This window comes from Fringilla coelebs (genome assembly GCF_963513975.1).
Source record: "Fringilla coelebs genome assembly, chromosome: 2".
NCBI classification, from domain to species: domain Eukaryota; kingdom Metazoa; phylum Chordata; class Aves; order Passeriformes; family Fringillidae; genus Fringilla; species Fringilla coelebs.
Genome location: NC_140029.1, coordinates 8,084,718 through 8,104,757, shown reverse-complemented (window position 1 = coordinate 8,104,757; position 20,040 = coordinate 8,084,718). Strand labels below are relative to the sequence as shown.

At 38.8% G+C, this 20,040-nt stretch overlaps 1 protein-coding gene across 2 annotated transcripts in view; it reads left to right on the top strand.

The window, feature by feature from the left end:
- USP9X (ubiquitin specific peptidase 9 X-linked) overlaps positions 1 to 20,040 on the top strand; it is a 101,163-nt gene that overhangs the window by 21,467 nt on the left and 59,656 nt on the right. For both annotated transcript variants that reach the window (XM_084201478.1, XM_084201477.1), the window contains exons 2-11: positions 2,373 to 2,626; positions 6,277 to 6,422; positions 6,727 to 6,806; positions 10,800 to 10,912; positions 11,249 to 11,467; positions 12,694 to 12,809; positions 13,060 to 13,311; positions 13,389 to 13,527; positions 15,014 to 15,166; positions 18,903 to 19,007. In XM_084201478.1, coding sequence (XP_084057604.1) covers positions 2,531 to 2,626; positions 6,277 to 6,422; positions 6,727 to 6,806; positions 10,800 to 10,912; positions 11,249 to 11,467; positions 12,694 to 12,809; positions 13,060 to 13,311; positions 13,389 to 13,527; positions 15,014 to 15,166; positions 18,903 to 19,007 — 1,419 coding nt within the window. In that variant the 5' untranslated portion in view covers positions 2,373 to 2,530. The remainder of the gene's footprint in view (positions 1 to 2,372; positions 2,627 to 6,276; positions 6,423 to 6,726; positions 6,807 to 10,799; positions 10,913 to 11,248; positions 11,468 to 12,693; positions 12,810 to 13,059; positions 13,312 to 13,388; positions 13,528 to 15,013; positions 15,167 to 18,902; positions 19,008 to 20,040) is intronic.

The window sequence follows — 20,040 nt, the reverse complement described above, 5'->3', positions numbered from 1 at the left end:
TATTTTTCTTAGATTTCATTTCATTCTATGAATTTGCAAGATTTTGAGTAAATTGGTTATTTCAGTAGTAGCCTTCTTGTATCTTCTTTAGTAGCTTTCTTGTATCTTCTTAAGTTGTGCTACTTGCCTTGAGCAGAATGGAATTTACAAGAATGCTTTGCCCACATCCTTCAGCTAAGCACAGAGGCAAATCTGAGGGTAAGTTCACGCTAATGTCAGTCAGTCTGGCAGGAGGGCTGCAGTTTGTCCTGGGTCCCGGGCTGACATTAGGGTGAGTACTCTCTGGCCTTGCAGTGCACTACGTCAGGTAATTAAAAAAGCTGAAAAATAATTAGTCTTTGTACATTTGGTGGGGTTTTGTTGTTGTTTCCTTAGGAGTCTGAACCAGCTCACTTCATGATAATTCAGCCCAAAGCATTAGAATGGGGAAGAGATGAAATCAAGCAGCTTGCCCTTGGCATCAGCTATTTTGGAACCGCAGCTGCTGGTGGACACTTCTGCCTGCAGTTTAAGCCAGCCTGGAGCAGGATTGCTGCTGAAATGAGCTGTTTTACCATTTTCCTGCTTCTTTGCTACCTTGCTCCTTGTGCCAGCACAAGTTTTTTATGTGGCTGTTCTGTGACCCAGCCCTGTTAAGGAAGAATGATGGTGATTAAAGAAGGTTTATTGTGGTGGTGGTTGGCTTAGGGCTGCGGAGGAGTGCAGTGTGAGTTGGCAGCAGTTTGATTTCACTCGTTTATGTGAGTACCTCCAAACGTCCATCAGGTAGTGCAGAACTGACTGCATTGAACTGCAGTAGACTGCAGTGTGTGTGTGTGTGTGTGTATATATATGTGTGTGTCAGGAAACTTACTCTTGCTGGTACTTTGTTGTAGTGATGTTTATAAACATCAGTAGAAAACAATGAAATACTCAGGAGGGCATTTTCTAAAAAGCAGCGATTAAATACCAAATGCATTAATTTCAAAAATTGCATTTCAAAGATCAGTTTCTTCCTAAAGAAAGTTTTGAGTTGGTAATGCATTTGTTCTGGACTTAGTAGGCTTAGTAAGCCTCATGAATATGAATTATAAAAGCTAGAGATGGATAACAGTTGAGTGTTTTGAAACAGTACAATTTTACTCAAAAGTGAACGTTATTCTAATGACATTATTAGAGATCTTTAAGTTTGTTGGTGCTGTTAGTACTAGAGACTAGGCAGAGGAGTTTAGAGTGTATACAGTCAATTTTTATTGTGTATGTAATGCCTTGCAAATTCACACAATATAAGAAAAGGTTTTAAAGTGTCTTGGAGAAAGATAACAACATTGAAACTTAACTTGAGATGAGACATCATAATAAAACACTTAGGAATATGCATAGTGTTAGAACAGAAATTTCACTCCAGTTGTTAACTAGAGGTTTTGGTGATTGGATCAGGAACTCAGTACTGCCAAATGCATCTTCCTGGAAGCTCATGCAACTCTTTGTATCACCTTACTTGGCTTTTTAACTTCCTGGGAACTGTTTTTGCTTTATGTGGTGCTTGGAAGTCTGAGTTGCTCTGGGAAATTATATTTCAGCTTCCGTGGTTATACAAGGCCTGGTGGTATAGAGTGGAATTGCTGTCATAACTAATGCAGCTCTTTTTGTCTGTATATAACAAAGTGAAGTTGAAACACAATGAATATGGGACTGTTGGTATAGCATTACAAATTCAACAAATCTGATGTTACAATTTTCTTTATATAATCTGCTAAATCACTTGGTGGGGATGTGATGGGCTTCGTAGTGGGGCTGAAAGGCCAGTGGACTCAGGCTTTCGTAGGCATATGCTGGATAAAGGGAATACAAATTCCCTGGGTGAATACTGATGTGCTAAGAGGAGTTTGGCTGCAGGGTCTCTATTAGTCTCAGCTGAGGTAGAATCAGTCTCTAAACTCCCTCTGACTTCTGCAGTTAGACAGTGTCAGGAGGAAAGTATTGCAAAGATTACAAATTTGGCTTTTTAGACTCTTAACCAAGTCATTTCTACATAGACCTTGAGCAGCACCATGAATTCAGATGGAGAATCTACTGTAGGAATTCAGGCACAAAAGCGTCAGAGCAAAGAGCTGCACACATTTACTCTGAACACATCTGGAATGTGTGTCAGTTTCTCAATGGTATAAAGGTGATTGTAAGTGTAATTTTTACTTTGAACATTAAAATAATGTTAAATATTTCAAATGTGACTTTTTCAGTTGTATTCAATGAAAAGAAATAATAAGTCTAAAATAGAAGATTCTCTGTAGCAATGTATTTGTTTTTTTGTAATGTTCTTTTCCAGGTGTGGATTGAGTTTCCATGCATATGTTAATACAGGATGTTGTCTTTTTTTTTTTCCTCTCCAGATTATGCAATGGTCTCTGCAAGATGGCATGTTCTTGAGTTGGAGCTTTTTAAGACAAGCATATGCTGGTACTTCAGCTTTACTAAGTGGACTATAATTTCTTCTCTCACATCAACTACATAAGCAGACAAAATTGCAAAGATCTGCCCTGTGTCGAGTATGACAGCCACGACTCGTGGCTCTCCGGTAGGAGGGAATGATAGCCAGGGCCAGGCTCCTGATGGACAGTCCCAGCCTCCCCTCCAGCAGAATCAGGTATGGTATTAACTATCAATTAATCTAAAAATAAAGGACTTTGTTCTTTAGAAATACTGTTCCTGAATTACTTGAATGTGTATATTTCTGGAGGGCTCAAGTTAGATGTTTTTGTGTGCGTGTCTGGAAGTACAACAATATTTTGAGGGATGAAGGCAGTGGTATTGGCGAAGTAAATATGGCTAGAGAGCATGGCATTGCAAAAATGCTCCCTTTTCAGGCAGTGGCATAGTTCTTTCAAGCATACCTGTTTTGGATAAGAAGGCTTCTTGGATTAATACCAGAGACTTCCTCAGTACCACATTGTAGAACCTGCCACAGATTGGTAAAACCACACTACATCTGTAAGTTTGGTTTCTGCTCAGTTTTGCAAAAGCGCTTTCTGGGTAAAGCAGCTTACTCAGGTATCACCCCTTCCAGAGCAACTGCATCCAGGTCTCTGTTCATTGTACTTGACTTCCTGAACAGCTTCTCATGTTTCTTGCTTTCAAAAGAAAAGCAAAATCTTTCATATATTACATCACAGGGTAATGATTCTTTTTTGTTGGGGGAAAAAATACCAGAGAAGATGCAGTATCATGTAAAGCCAAAACCATTTAAGAGAAGAACCATGCTTTGTTATTTAATTCAGTGTGAAGATGGTATTTTTTTAATACCATAAGGTTTAGTGATTGCTCCTTCCTGAGAGTGAATTGTTCTTTGATATGCGTGGTGGGCTGGCCCTGAACTGCCAAGGAAGTCTCCACTGTCTGGCTCCCTCTGCCTCAGTGGGATGGGGAAGAGAATTGGAAGGAAGAAGTGAGAAACTGAGATAAATGCAGTTTAATAAATGAAAGGCGTAGGGGGAAACAAGTGATGCAAGTGCCATCACTCACTACCAGCTGATGATGCCCAACCAGTCCCCAAGCAACAGCTGCCTTGGGAAAAAACACCCCTTTGTTTTATTGCAAAGTGTGATGCTCTGTGGCATGGAGTGTCTTCTGGGTCATTTCAGGTCAGCTCTCCCGGCTGTGTCCCCTCCCAGCCTCTTGCCCTGCTGGCTGCTGGGGGCAAAGTGAGAATCACAGAATGGGTAAGATTTGAAGGATGGCTGGGGGCAAAGTGAGAATCACAGAATGGGTAAGATTTGAAGGGTGGCTGGGGCAAAGTGAGAATCACAGAATGGGTAAGATTTGGAGTGTGGTCATCTAATCTAGGTTGCCTGCTCAAGCAGGGTTCCCTAGACCACCTTACTGGGGATTGTCACCAGACAATATATCTCCAGAGAAGGAGACTCCACAACCTCTCAGGGTAATCCATTCCAGTGCTTAATCAGCCTCACTGTTAAATTCTTCTTTATGTTCAGGGGGAACTTCTTTATTTCAGTTTTTGCCCGTTGCCTCTGGTCCTGTTGCTGGGCATCACTGGGCAGAGCCTGGGCCATCCTCTGGCACCTTTCTGCAGATATTGATGAGATCCCCTCTAAGCCATCTCCAGGCTAAATAGGCCCAGCTCCCTCAGCCTGTCCTCAGTGAGATGCTCCAGTCCCTTCATCATCTTTGCCATTCTCTGCTGGACCTGCTTCAGTAGCTCCACCTCTCTCCTGTCCTGAGGAGCCCAGATTGGACACAGCACTCCAGGTGATCCTCACAGGGCTGAGCAGAGTGGCAGCATCCCCTCCCTGACCTGCTGGCAGTGCTCTTCCTAATGCACCCCAGGATCCCATTGACCCTCTTGGCCACAGGGACACGGTGCTGGCTCGGGGACGGCTCATTGTCCAGCAGGACCCCCAGGTCCTTCTCCCCAGAGCTGCTTCCCAGCAGGTCAGTTCCAGCCTGTCCTGGTGCCTGGGGTTGTTCTTCCCCAGTCGGGACCCTGCATTTGCCCTTGCTGGATTTCAGGAGGTTCTCTGCCCATCTCTCCATCCTGTCGAGGTCCTTCCCAAGGGCTGCAAGGCTCTCTGGGGTACTGGCCTCTCCTCCCAGCCTTGTGTCAACAGAGAGCTCTGAGGAGGCATCTGCCCTTAGCCAGGTCATTGATGAGTGAGTGAAATAGTTCTGGGCCAAGTATTGAACCTTGGGGGCCACCACTGGTGACAGGCCTCCAACTGCACCCTGTGCCACTGAGTAGCAACCTCTGGGATCTGCCATTCAGGCACTTCTCAGTCCACCTCACTGTCCACTCACCCTGTCCTCGCTTCTTGAGTTTGTGAGTGCAGATGCTGTGAGAGACAGTGTCAGAGCCTTGCTGAAATTGAGGCAGACAACATCCCCTGCTCTCCCCTCATCCATCCAACTAATTTCATCATAGAAAGCAATCAGACTGGTCAGACGTGACTCACCTTTAATAAATCCATGCTGACCTCTCCTGATCACCATGTCTTCCATGTGGGTAGAAGTGGCCTCCAGAGTGAACTATTCTGTCACTTCTCCATGGGCTGAAGTGAGGCTGACTGGCCAGTAGTTCCCTAGGTCCTCCATCCTGCCCTTATTGAGGACCGGGGTCACATTTGCTTTCTTCCAGCCCTCAGGCACCTCTCCTGCCTCACTATGATTCCAGCAGTTCTCTCAGCACTTGTGGGTGCATCCCATCAGGGCCCATGGACCTGTGGTTTAATTACATGGTCTCCACCCAGTCTTCTCAGCCAAAGGAAACTTCCTTCCTCTAGTCCTTCTCCTCAGTCTCCTGGCTGAGGCAGCAACAGGACCACATCTTCCCATGTATTTATTTTAGTTATTATGTATTTGAAGAAGCCCTTGTTGTTACCCTTGACATCCTTAGCCAGGTTTAATTCCAAGTGAGCCTTGGCTTGCTTCATTGCATCTCTTCATACTCTGTCAACATCCCTGGTGGCCTTTCCTGCTTCCACTTCATGGTATCTCCTGCCTATGTCTGAGTTCTGACAGGAGTTATCAAAGAGAAAAACAGGCCTTGAATCTGTGATAGCACTGTTCACCAACAGACAAAACAGAGATGTGTTACCAGTGCTGTTTTGGTCACAAATCCAAAACCTAGCACCCTACAAGCTGCTGTGAAGAAAATAACACTCCCTGCCGAACAGATGTGGCACAGCAGGTGAAAAATGTTCTTGAGATTTTGTCTTTCTAAGTCTTGCTCTTATTGTCAGTTCATACTATTTCTGTGTATGAATAATAAGAGACATCTTTGTAATGCATTGTATTTTGCATGGCCCATCAAGGTGGATTTAACAATCATGTTCTTCAAGGTTGATTAGTAGATGGTTATAGCACTGAGTCAATCATGTTTAGCAAATTCTTTAAGAAGGTGTTTTTCATGATTGTTTTCTTCTGTGCTTTTGTTGAAAACTTTCTCTCTACTTTAAGCAGTCACCTTTTCTGGACAAGAATTATAAAAGCTGAAGCTTCAGTGTATTTATTTCACCTTCTGTAAAAATGATTTGCTGTTACCAAAAAAAAACCCACTTTCGTCACCGGGAAAGTAGCTTGATTTTTGAACTGCCAGGATAGAAAAAATATCGCACATTTTATGCTCTGTTTTTGTTAATAAATCTGAAATAAAATTATTTTATATGGATATGTATCAATATAAAATTGAGATGATGCTTTGGAATATCTTATAACAGAAAACTGCCAAAACAAGTGGAACACAAGTGTAGGTAGTACTTGAAGTATTTTCCATCTTCATTTTAGACTTCTTCACCTGATTCTTCAAATGAGAACTCCCCAGCTACCCCACCTGATGAGCAGGGCCAAGCTGATGCTCCACCCCAGCTTGAAGATGAGGAGCCTGCATTTCCACACACAGACCTGGCAAAGTTGGATGACATGATCAACAGGTATTTTCACACTTTTTTAAAAAGGTGTTGATGATTTGTGCAAACATCTTGATAGTGGAATCCGAATTTTTATATCTTAGTTTCACTAGACCTCTTGGAATGCTTTCTTTTGTTGGGTTAAAGTTGTAAAGAGAAAGAAGCTTGAAGCAGAATGTGGTTTTCTTTGGGTTGGTTAGTGTATTACTTGTCAGTATATTTAAAAATCTATGTACTGAGCCTATATTTAAAAGCATTACAATGGGGCAAGAATTCTTGAGTTTTCAGAAGCACAATTGAAATTGGGTTTGTTTGTTTTTGAATATAGGCCTCGATGGGTTGTTCCTGTATTGCCGAAGGGGGAATTAGAAGTTCTTCTAGAAGCTGCTATTGACCTAAGTAAAAAAGGTAACTGAAAGACATTTGAGTATTGGACTGGTGTGAAAAGTTTTTTTTTTTGTCATTTGAATCCCTGGTGAAGGCTTAAAAATTGTTAATAATTTCTGTTACAACCCTGGTCTTGAAGTTTGTATCAGAGTGCTATGCAAAATCTTCACAGCTGAGAACTTTATAAAAGCCATGAATGTAGTTAGAAATAGGTGCCTTAGCACGAGCAGGGAAGTTGAATAAGCTCAGAGACATAAAAATCCTGTCATTCCTGTCATACCTGTTTTCTGTTTTCACTTTGATATCAGACCTAGTGGGCTTGGTCTTTATAGCAGATGCTAAAATGCAAAGAATTCTAGTTGGTTTTATTTCTAATAGGTTTCTAGTCTACCTTTCAAATGTCTTGGCAGAAATTTTTGTTCAGATTTGGCACTTGTATACTTTTAAGAATATCAGAGAAAAATTAGAATTTTAAACAGCATGATAGTCCTACCAGTGCTTGCTGGTGTCTGACTTGGGAGTAAGAGGGTCCTATATGAGGACAGTGTATGTGCCTGTTAAATTGTACTGGTCAGATTGACAGGTTTGCCATGTGTTCTGCAAAGTTCTCTTCTCGTGGGAGGTTGCTTGTGTTTGAGTAATAGCAAGAGTCACAGCAAAACAATATTTTAGGAGATCTACACTCACCAGCTCTTTGTGTTCTGAATATAGCGTTATACAAAGTGCCTGCTCTTTCTTCTCCATAGGTGCTGGCCCATGGAAACTTCATTTCCATGTCAATAAATGTTATTCTTAGGCAGCTTTAAGACTAAAAAGCTGATTGTGTTCACGATATTCTGGGTTGTCTTGATTGTTAAGTCTTTTTTGCTTTGGAGCATTCTATGGAGAAGCAAAAGTTAGGGTGCATCCTTGTGATCCAGCAGAGATCACGACATACTGTTGCCAACACTGATTTTTCAGCTGTAGTTGTGCTTGGAATTGATGGCTTTGTGTGTAGCTGGGTCTGGCAGGAATCCTCAAGCAAGTGTAGGATGTTCAAGGGATCACATCTGTTCTGAAGGGAAAAGAATGCCAGCTTTTCAAGAGAAAGTGCAGCCACCTTTGTGTCTGCGTTGTTGGAACAGTGCAGTAAGAAGAAATTCTCTGCTTGTGATTTGTGAGAGAGAAGAAGTATATTCTGCCAGCTGTTAAGTCACCTTTAAAAAGAAAAACAACCCAAAACTTAAAAGCTGTCAATGCAGTAAAGTAGTAAGAGCAGAATGAGATTTCTTAACTACTCCTGACATCAGTGTACTTCCCCAAAGCATCAGGCTTAGTTTGAAAGTTCCCCAGAAGAAAAGCTTATTTTCTCTTGAAGTTGTGAAAACCAGTGGAAATGTATTCATATGCTTTTGCACTTGGATTTTAATTAAGGTGTTGGTGTGTAATTCTAAGTACTTCTATGTTGCTACTTATGTTTTCCTCTTGCCCTCTAGATGAATTGCTGTGTGTAAATGCTAGGATTATTGGATAAGGAGGAAAGCAAAGCTCTTAAAAGTGGTTGTTGACTGTGTCTTTACAGCTTCATCCTAGATTTTTGGAGGGTTTTTTGCTACTTGAAGTTACGTGATGGCTAACATGGTTCCTTTTAAATAACTTCCCGTTCCCAAGGAATATGATAGGGTGTAACTGACACTGTTTTGGTAGCTCAGAGCTTGGCAGACACTGTTTGAGAGTGGGGTATATATAGAGAAGCAATAGAAATGGTTTGGTTGTATATATTTCTTTATAGATTAAACTGCTCCATTATCTCAGTAACACCTAAAATTCAACCCCTTGCTACCTGTCATATTCTGACAAGATCGGTTTCTAAAAGGAGGAACCGAAAGGATATACTGAAAAATAACCAGCTTTTGAATTACATAAACTCTGTATTTCTGACTGTATCCTATTTAAATTGTGAAGCAACAAAACCTAGAAAGACCCCACTACATGTTTTTGCAGGCGCTGTTTTCTTGTGGTCAGGGCTCTTAAAAGCCTTTTATTCCTAACACAGCCTATGGCCATCAGCATTCTGGAATGGCTTCAGGGTAGCTACTTCTTTGTGACCCTGGCTATAAAATCAGAGTGATATTTGCATCATCTTTAAATCTTTTCGGGAACTACAGTTGGATGTAACTAAACTAATTGCAAGTACTTACATGAATGAAATGTCAGCATTACCACCTTCAAGTGAAAGGAGTGAATTTGACAGAGTAGTGTGAATCCTGTTAGACTGTGACTTGCATTATTCCTGGCAGATGCACCCATTTATGGAAAATTGTCTTTTTATGTGTAGTCATCGATGTATTATTCTTTGTTAAACAATGAGCCATGCAACTATCAACAGATAGTCTGGAGTTACTTGCTAATAGAAGAAAACCTATTTGAAAAAGAGCATTTAATAGCTAGACTGATGTTTATCTTCGCAATAAATCTGGAATACTTATGGAGTACTTTCAGTAATGAGATTTGTTTTAGAAGTAAATGCCCTGGTAAAATGGATACTATAAATTTAAAAAATAAAAAAATTGTTTATTCTAAGGCTTTTGTTTTTTATAGGCAAGAATATTCTCCACTCTTTCTTTCAGAAGGATTTTCTTGCTCCTAACATTTACACTCATTTTTTAACATGCTGCCAGAACTTTTCCACATGACACACGCAAGCAAGATGCAAGGCAATTTCTGGAATTTATAACTAACTTAAACTGAAATGAGATTTCACTACACAAAGTAAACCTTCAGACTTGATCCCAAATCTGTTTTTTTGATGAATTGCACAGAATGGGAATGAGAGGGAGGCCCTAGGGACAAAAAAAATTAAATCTGTGTGTGCATGGGCACGTGTGCATCCGAAAGTTAGGCCAGCCCAGCAATGGGAGCTGTTTCCAGCACCCTTTAAAGATAATCTCCATCTCTCTCAAGATGATTTATCTGCATTTCTGTGGGACAACTACTGAGTTCCTTACTGAAGCTGTATCTTCTGCATTTCCTTGACATGGGCATTTTTACCTCTCTTCACTCACTGGTTTTGCTGTTAGCAAGTAGATAAGAGAGAACATAAAGAAGAATGGAAGATAAAGACTGTACTTACTCTTATTTTTGCTAGTATATCTATTGAAGTATGTTGTAAACATGGGGGAAAAACCAACCCAAATTACATGTTTTTAAAAACAATTTAAAAATTATGTGAAGGAGTGTAATTTTTTGAGGTGGTTTTACTAGAACATAATCCATCAAGTTTTTTGTCCATTTAAGCTTATGTAACTTTGTTTTCAGCCAAGAGTTGTTTAGAATCGGTTCTGAAACTTTAAACACCAAACCTTTGAAGTCCAAATGTTGTGATTTCACCCCAGCCAGCAGCTGAGCACCACACAGCCACTTGCTCACTGCCCCTCTGCTGGGCTGGGGGAGAGAATCAGAAAGGGAAAAGTTAAAAAACTCATGGGTTGGGATAAAGACAGTTTAAGAGGTAAAACAAAAGCCTTCTGTGTCAGCAAAGCAAACCAAGGAATTCCTGCACCACTTCCCATGGGTGTTCAGCCATCCCCAGGGCAGCAGAGCTCCATCACATGTGACAGTGACTTGGGGAGACAGACAACATCACTTCAAACATCTCCCCCTTCCTTCTTCCTCAGCTCTGTAGGCTGATCATGACACCATATGGTCCAGGATATCCCTGTGGTCCTTTAGGCTCAGCTGTCCTGACTGTATCCCCTCCCAAATCCTTGTGCACCCCCAGCTTACTTCTTGGCAGGGTGGTGTGAGAAGCAGGAAAACCTTGGATGTGAGAGCCCTGCTCAGCACTAAAGAAAATATCCCTGGGTTACCAACACTGTTTCCAGCCCAAATCAAAACACAGCCCTATATGAGCTACTGAGAAGAACTTAGCAACACCAGGACACCAAATCTCTGCTTTCAGCCTGTAAAATGTTCATGTAACAACTAATGAAATTCTATGTCTAATAGTTTGTTGTTCTTTCTTATTTTAAATAGGCCTTGATGTCAAAAGTGAAGCATGCCAGCGATTTTTTCGAGATGGGTTAACAATATCCTTCACAAAAATCCTTACAGATGAGGCAGTGAGCGGCTGGAAGTTTGAAATTCATGTGAGTTTTTAAAGTTGTTTTTCTAAACAGCATGGTAATTTAAAAAGGAAATAGACTGCCATTGTGATTAGGGGAAGACTGTAAAAACTGGAGCTAATCATTGAAACTCAGTAGTGAGTTGTGAGAAAACTCTTGTATGCATGGATCTGGACAGGCAGTGGGGAGTCATCTTTCTGTCAGTGTTTCACTTTATTGCCTCCAGAGTTTTGAAAGGAAATAAAACATAAGAGATGATTTGGAGAGGACTGAAACCGTGTATGTTCTGAGTTTATAGTTCATATTCATTGTACAGTCCCCTGCCACATTCTTACTTGTTTTTGGTTTTTTTATTAACAGAGATGTATTATTAACAACACTCATAGACTAGTGGAACTCTGTGTGGCCAAGCTGTCCCAAGATTGGTTTCCCCTTCTTGAACTTCTTGCCATGGCCTTAAATCCTCACTGCAAATTCCATCTATACAATGGTACTCGTCCCTCAGAAACAGTTCCTGCAGGAGTCCAGCTCGCTGAAGATGAACTCTATGCCCGTCCTCCTGACCCACGATCACCAAAGGTGTGAGAGCCTTTCCAGACCCCTGTGTTTTATTCTGTGCAGTGTTACCTAATGACACAGCAGCTGTAGAGAAGTGTTCTTAGAGTGGGGGCCAAAAGCCCTCTTCATTCATCTATCACTCAGATGTTCTGTTGGTTTTGAATCCTGATTTAATGTACATTTCCCCTTCTTACTCTTCCTGTCCACCATCCAACTGTGTCACCTGTTTCTGTGGTAAGCTGGCACAACTCTGCTGGAATGCCATTCCTACTGTGTTAATTGGCTTGCTTACATTTGCCAGTTGATGGATTTACCTTCTCTCTTAACATGAAATTTTGTAGGTGACACACTTTGAGGAGGAGATTATGTGATAAATTAGGAATTTTCTCTTCCTTGCAGTTTCCACTGGTGGAAGAAATGTTTTTTAATTGGACTTGTGATAACCACTGTCAGTGTGGTTTTTTCAGTGGTTTTGGTTTGGTTTGATTTGGTTTTCTTTTGGAGGGATGTTGAAGGTTTGGGTTTTTTGTTTGTTTGGGTTTTTTCTTGTTTGTGTTTTGTAGTTGTGGTTTCTTGGGGTTTTGTTTTTGTTGTTTCATTTTTTAACTGGAAGTGAAGATTAGCAATCTGTCCTGGTTCTTGAGTCTGAAGTTTTCAGAATTGATCTCCAAATGGCACTGATAAGACTTCAGGAGTTAACTGAATTTTATTCTTTATATATATATATATATATATATATATATACACATACAGGGTTTTTTTAAGGGTGGGTGTTTTTTAGTTTTTTTAATTTTTTTTTCTTTAATTGAACTGCTGACTATTTACTTGTGAGAACCAAGGATAAAAAACTTTGCTGTCCTTGGACTTCCCTTGCATTGCTAGTTGTGTTTAGAAGAATGTTACTTTGCATTCTTAATGTATTTATATGTGACATTATCACATCCAGGAGAAAGAAAAAATACCAGAACTGTCAGACTTTGTGTAATTATTAACCAGCTAAAACTGGACCTAAATTATAGTCAGTTTTATTCCTAAATAAATTTTTTGAGTAGCTCATCCACAGCATCTGCTCTTTGACATGATAACAGAAAAGATCTTGTTGCCTGTTTCTGAGCATTTCCTTAAAACTGAATATGTAAACTGTGTAAAAACTGTTTTAAAGTAAATGTTGTTATTAAAAGGTACTTGAAAGTATTTCTAGATGGTACTTTTTTAATACCAGAAAATAACTGTTTGTTTTATTACAGGGTTGGCTAGTAGATCTTATCAACAAGTTTGGCACATTAAATGGATTTCAGGTCTTGCATGATCGATTCATGAGTGGATCAGCATTGAATGTTCAGATCATTGCAGCTCTCATCAAGTAAGTTTTTTTCTAAATAATGATTTATGCATTTGCAAAAGTTGAATTCAGTATAAAATACTATGTTAGCAGAAAGCTTAAGACTTTTATTGAAGCACTTCCTTTCACTTCATCTCTTCAGCTGTTTGTGTCTGCCTTCACCATTTCATGTGCTTCTAAGATACGAGTTTCTTAAATTAATTGCACCTTATTATCATAATGTTGCTTGACTATTGATTATGACACTTCCCTGTTTTTCTTTGTTTTTTAGGCCATTTGGACAATGTTTTGAATTTTTAACATTACATACAGTGAAGAAATACTTCCTTCCAATTATAGAAATGGTTCCGCAGTTTTTAGAAAATTTAACAGATGATGAACTGAAAAAAGAAGCAAAGAATGAAGCCAAAAATGATGCTCTGTCAATGATAATCAAATCTCTAAAGAACTTAGCTTCAAGAGTTCCAGGACAAGAAGAAACTGTAAAAAATTTAGAAATATTTAGGTTAAAAATGATTCTTAGGTAAGATGCCACTCCTAATATAATATGCCAGTGGTGACATTTTTTTCCACACTTCTTACATTAAATTTTTCTCACAGGTTGTTACAAATTTCCTCTTTCAATGGTAAAATGAATGCACTAAATGAAGTTAACAAAGTAATATCCAGTGTGTCATACTACACTCATCGACATGGTAATCCTGAAGAGGAAGAGTGGCTCACAGCTGAAAGAATGGCAGTAAGTGCTCCTTTTCAGTGGAGTTCATTGCATAGATTTGGTTTCTCCTTTGTACTTCAACTGTAGAAGTAGCTCTATAGTGTGGATCCAGCACACACTGTTTATTTTCATATACAGTGCTAGAAACATTAGGCATCATGTCATGGTAATAAAGCACTTTATAGTAGCCTTTCTATAAAAAAATGCTGCAGTGTGTCAAAGCTGCTGTTGAGAATTATTTTTCAGTGCTGCTAAAATCATGGCTCAAAAATGGATCCTTGGATAGTGTGTGTTTCATATAGAATTTTAAAAAGCCCAGAGAAACCTAGATAAAACAAGTGTGATACATATGGAACTTCAGTGTCACAGTAACTAGAAATGTAGTGGTTGTTTTAATAAGGATATAGTCTGGGTTTGGTGCTTCAACTTTTTCTCATTAGAGTTCTAAGTGATTACTCTGCTTCTCACATTTCAGAAGCTGGATGCTTCAGTACAGAAAATTCTAGATACCACATTTTTCTTTTAATCAATATTTTTGTATTATGAATACTGTTGCTTGAATGTATAGGGAAATATGAAAATAAGCAATTATCAAACTGAAAAAAGAACTATTTTCTCTTAATTTTTGTGAAATCTAGTTCTGTTAGGTGTTTTTTACACTGTTCTGCCCCATCTTTCTGTCTGGCTACCTGTTGCAAGGTTTGTAATCTGCAAAAGGACATCTGACAAGAAAAAATAATTGCAGTTTTGACTTTTTAAAGCAATAGGAGGAAATAGGTCTCTTTTTTCCACATTTCCTACAGTTTGGCATCTCATAGAAGACCTGTGTTTTTAACTGAAAATGTCTAGATTTCATTATTTTGTGAGACCAGCTTGAATATTGTAAGTCTGATCAAGGACAGTGTTGGAAGTGATGATGCTGTGGATGTTTGTTTTCGCTGTCAGAGCTCAGAGCACATCTTGCTTTGCTTCACTTGGAACAAAATGGTTTGACTGTGTCAGTAGCACCACTGAGAAAATTGCATCTCCTTAAATATGACTTGAATATTTGCCTCTGGTTCAATTAGAAACATTTTAAAAACCCTAAAAGTGGCAGTACTTAAATAATAATTTTTATATTTCAGTCCTTGTTTAAGTCTTTTTTATGGGGTATGCTGTAGGTGTACCACTAGAGTTGGATGTGTCTTAAACAATTTGGTTTTGATACTTAATGACTGTGAATTGGAAGATAAAAATTTTGTTGCTTGAATAGAAGAGTTAACTCCTCTTCATGTTGGCTTCTTATCTTTGAAATTGTTTGAACATTTTCCAATAATAATCCAGAAATATGTTGGATTTTTTTAATGGTGATTTTTTTTTTTTTGAGATAGGAAATTAAAGATGAAAGCCTTTCTTTTGTGCTGCATCTTTTTTAATCTGTAACAGGTTGGATTTTTGTTTTGTAGTTTAAATATTAATGATGGCACCTGAATAATTTGAGATGGCACTATTTTCTTTTTATATTCAGGAATGGATCCAGCAGAACAACATTTTATCAATTGTATTAAGAGATAGTCTTCATCAACCTCAATATGTAGAAAAACTTGAGAAAATTCTCCGGTTTGTCATCAAAGAGAAAGCTCTCACTTTGCAGGATCTTGACAACATTTGGGCTGCACAGGTAAATAATTCAGCTGCTTGTCTGCTGCTGCACAGGAGGCATCTCCTTGTATGTCGTATTGAGAAGAGAACCTGGGCTGCTTCTGCTCTGAGTTAGACAAAGCTAAAGAAAATTTGAGGTGAAATGGTGGGTTTTTTTTTGGGGTCTTGGAGCTTAAAATTGTCACTTGAGGTGTCTCCAGTGGAAGGGGTCAGCCACACATATATGTAAAGCCTGAGGGAACAGTTCAGAATATGGTGCAGAGGTGATCCTTTTTAAATATTAACAAACCTTCAACATTGAGCAGAGGCATGATACACGATAGCTTAGTATTTTAAAATGCATGGAGAAATATGTGTTGCTAATCTCTGACTTCCATGCAGGTGTGTAAGTTTTTCCTGGGCAGAGTGTGACTAGTAAGGCTTATAGTAATGACTGTTCTGGAAGTTATTTAACTGCAAGTTCTTTTCCTTGTGTTGTAATAATGATTTTTGAAAAGTTACAAATTTTGCAATATTGATTTTTTTTACTTAGACAGCTGGGGAGGTGGATTTCCCTAGCTGTGAGCTGCATGATTTTAATACACAGACTGGGCAGCTGGAGAGACAAAATCATTGAGAATTACCAAGTATACATAAATTTTTTAAAAATAGGATTGAAAAATAAATAATGGGTAGTGAGACTTTGATTGTACAAAAAAGTCTTCAGGCCAGTCCTTCAAGTGTAGGAAGGCTAACTCTGGTTTCCAAGGCAGGGAGGGAGGGCTGTACTGATTTGAGCAGGGACAGTTACATTTCTCCATAGCAGCTTCTGTACTAACTATGTTATCTCAACTCTGAGTTTTCTCACTTTCAGTCTTGTCACTCTCTTCCCTCATGGCACTGTGGAGTGGAGAGTTGAATGAGCAGCTCTGTGGTGCTCATTTGCCAGCTGGGTTATACCTTGACAAAGGCCAATACAAGTTTGGTTATTTTGGTAACACAGTTTACATGTGTTCATGCTCTTCTGGGAGTATAACAGTTTGGCTTAAGTGGACTTATTTTCAGGTTACATTTATAACACAGGTGATGTAGGAGAGATCTCTGGTGTTAGAAGTAATTTCATCATGCCTAGGCTTCAGTTCCAGCATGGCAGTAACTGCACAGACTGAAACTCAATAGTCTTTTCTTATTATCCCAACGTCCTGTTAAGAAACAAAGTCCATCATGTAGCAGAGCAATACACAGATTACTTGAATTAAGGTCTGGGATCATACTCTTAGTTTTCAGCCTGCAGTCTATAGATCTTTCCAGACTACAAGATATCTGTGGGGGGAAAAAAACAAAACCCAGAAAACTTTGAGAGGTTAGTTTGCTGTTAGTAGGCCTCTTTTACATATTTTAGAGCCTCGCTTTTAATAAGAGGAGAAAAAATCTGAAATTTGGGGAAAAAAGTCTTCCAAGCAATTACCTTGCTCCTAGTGCTTGGAAATAGGACATGTGTATAAGCTAGTGTAAGTCAAACTTTCTGCCCTTCCAAGAAAATGCAAATACATCGTGCAACCCTTAAAAAATGGGGATTGCCCACCTTACCAGTGGAAAAAAAAAATTAGGAGCAAATAGGAGTAATTTCAGAAGGAATGTTCCATGACCTTAAATACCCAGCTTGCTCTGCTCACTTCTTATGTTTTCAAGTAGGTGGCTACTGCAGTGCTCTGGCTGTAATTTTGCCCTGTACTTTTTTTGTGTGAAAGTAACTCTTATTCAGGTGGATGGTTTCACTGTGGCTTTAGCCATGGGATTGTAATGGACTAAAAATTAAGAATACTAAAATTTGCTAATACAGAATGATTTTCACCTACTTCACTACTCCCTGTGTATAGTAGTTTTTAGAAGTTCTTATTAAATGACTGCTCCTGAGAGCAGCTGGGGCATGAAATTCAGTAGTGAGGAGTTGATTTACTGTGTAGCTTTATATAACAAGCTATTTTAGCTCAGCCTCAGTGCAGCAGTGAGGAGGTTTTGCTTTCAGGCTCAAGCACTTGTGTTGCTGCCTGGCTTTAGAGGGTGAGCCTGCACCTGAGACTCTTTTAGTATTACTAAAAGTAATGCAATTATGCTGCTTTTGCCTTTCAAAGGCAACCTAAGTTTTAATTTTATTGTTTTCATGTCTTACCAAGCCAGTGCTCACAATATAGGAGTGTATTTGATTAAAGGAATAACGTTGTAAGTTTCTAAATGCAAGCATTAAGTTGCAGGGGAAGATCAAGCTGTACAAAATACAGAATGGCAGAGGTTGAGGTCTCATGACTTACGTTCTGGAGTATTTAACTGGAACTTCACAGGCAGCAAGCTGGCAGGTCGCACACCAGGTTCCTTACCTCCTCCCACTGTCTGGTTTTGCTTCCTGAGACCCTTCAGTGCTTCACAGCTTCCCCATATCTGTTAAAAACCTCCCAAATCAAGGTTGCTACCTGCATTATTCTTGCTCCCTCCAGGAGCTGGCCATATTTCTGTATTATAGATGCTCTTTCTGCCTTGCATGCTCTCAGTTTTTCTTTCTATCCAGGAAATGGTCTGGTAAGAGGAAAAAAATTACATGATGTTTTCCAAAGTCAAGTGGAATTATGGGTTTAGTAATTCCCCCTCTTGTAATCTGACCCATTAATGTGAAAACAAACATTACTACTTAAAATTACTTTTTTTAAAACAAAAATTTATGACACCTTATAAAGAATTTAAGACACAGCATGTAACAAAGCTATTAGTCTGGGTTTGGTTTTTAGTTTTGGTTTTAAATTACTGACTAAAGCTTTTAGCAGGAATTAAATTTCAAAAGTGCTTATACATGTATTTTTAATAGTGTACAAGATTAATTACACCAGAATGTGTATTCTAGGTATTTGTTTTGCATTGTTTATTTCTCACTTACAACAAAAATTTCTGCAGTAAAACAGCTATTGATTGTCATAGTCCACATTTGTTGGTTTTGGCTGCAGATGTACAGTACAGGATGTGTTTTCCAGTCTGGGCAGAAAATGTTCTTCATGCTTGGAGTTAAATGGAACTAACTTGTTTTGCCCTCATTGTCTTCCTCCTTAAATGTCAAAATTCTGATGTACATCACACTCTTAGTTAAAACTGTGTCTAGTACAAAACTCAACATCTTGTCCTTAGTTGTTTCATTGCTGGATTTGTAAGTTTAAAAGCTGCTGGACTTCAAAACATTGTCTGGTATCAAGTTGTCTGTAATAGAAGGCTGTACTTGTCTGTGAATCCACTTACACAAAGGAGGTACTTCAGCCTGAGAAACTGGTGAAATACTAGAAATTGGTTTACACCTTAAAATACCTCAATGAAATTCAGAAGTGGATTTTGAGTAATTTTTTATTAAAAAGCCCCTAACCAAAAAAACCCTCACAAAGCAATATAAAAATTCCAGTTTGTACGTTGAAATACCCTTTTAGATTTTACTGTCCTCTGTCCCAGTTTGATTTTGTAGCAGGAATAAAAAAATAAATATTTTGATGCTGCAGTATTTATGGTCTAAATAAATACTTGTGTGCACACATACAAAGCACACTTAAATACTAACACTTAAAAGGGAGATCTAAATATTGTGAATTCCCAGTGAAGTATTCAGTTTGCTGTGCTGCTCCCACACCATCGGCTTTTCTTACTGGCCACCTTTAATAGTCTTCCTTATAAAAATTCTGTAGAATGTCTTGCTGCTTGACTTAATATGAATTGTTGGTGGATTTTTTTTTTCTTCCTGACAGGCAGGAAAACATGAAGCCATTGTAAAAAATGTACATGATCTCCTTGCAAAATTAGCTTGGGATTTCTCTCCTGAACAGCTTGATCACCTGTTTGATTGTTTTAAGGTAATTTTGTGTTTTGACTGTATTCAGGAAACGGGTTGTGAGGGTGTGTGTAAATTTGTGGCTTTTTCACTGTCTTTCTTCTTTTAGATTTGCTCATTTTCTGTATATTAAAAGACTTCTTAATGTGTAGCAAGAGTCTGTAATATTTAATTCTAGAAAGGCTGTTCTTTAATGAGTACTCCTTGTGAGGTTTTCTGTTTACTTCCTGTCTAAAACAAAGGCCTCTTATTTTTGTTTAGTAGACAGTTTTGTTTTCTGGTTTGAACACTTCAGGATAATGCAGGTCTGTGAAGCCTGTAGTATTAAAGTTACATTTAGCAATTCTAGGAATATAGAATTTTCCAAATAAAACAAGTTATTTGTCTTATATACCTTTTTGCATTTGTTCCAAATTAAGAAGTGATGGTGATTTAGTAAATTATGTTTTTTTCCTGGCATTAGAGTAGGTTTTGTCAGGTTTACTGGGCAGTGCTACTTTTGATCTTTAAGTAGAGGAGATCAAGGACTTCCGTTCCCTGCTCCCCCAACTTCCTCTTGATCATGTAATAACTTTTCTCTGTTTAGCTTACATACAAAATGAAACAGTCTCAGGAAGATAAAGTTGAATGTTTATAAACACACTGTGATTTGTTTGAAATCACAAAACAACTTGTTTCTGAAAGTTTATGTTATTCACTGGCTTTTATTTGCAGGTTCCAGTAGTAGTGCTCTCTGGCATATTTTACTGTTTCACTTTCAGGACACGATCTGCTGTACTGCTTGAAAATGCAAGCCAGCTTTGGAATCTGTTTTCTCTTTTTAGATAAATGCATTGTAGTCATATTTTGGCTTACATGCAATTTGTGGTTTGTTTAGTGTGGTCCTGTAGTTTGGTGAATATGAGTCTAGTGTTCTGTAGTTCAGATACTTAACCCAGTGGTCAGAGATGCTGTGTGTAAACTGTTGTCTCTGACTTTGAGATGGATATGAAGTGATGGCATATTGAAAACTTACTCAGGAGAAGGTTAATGTAATGCAGGGATCATGTGTTTCA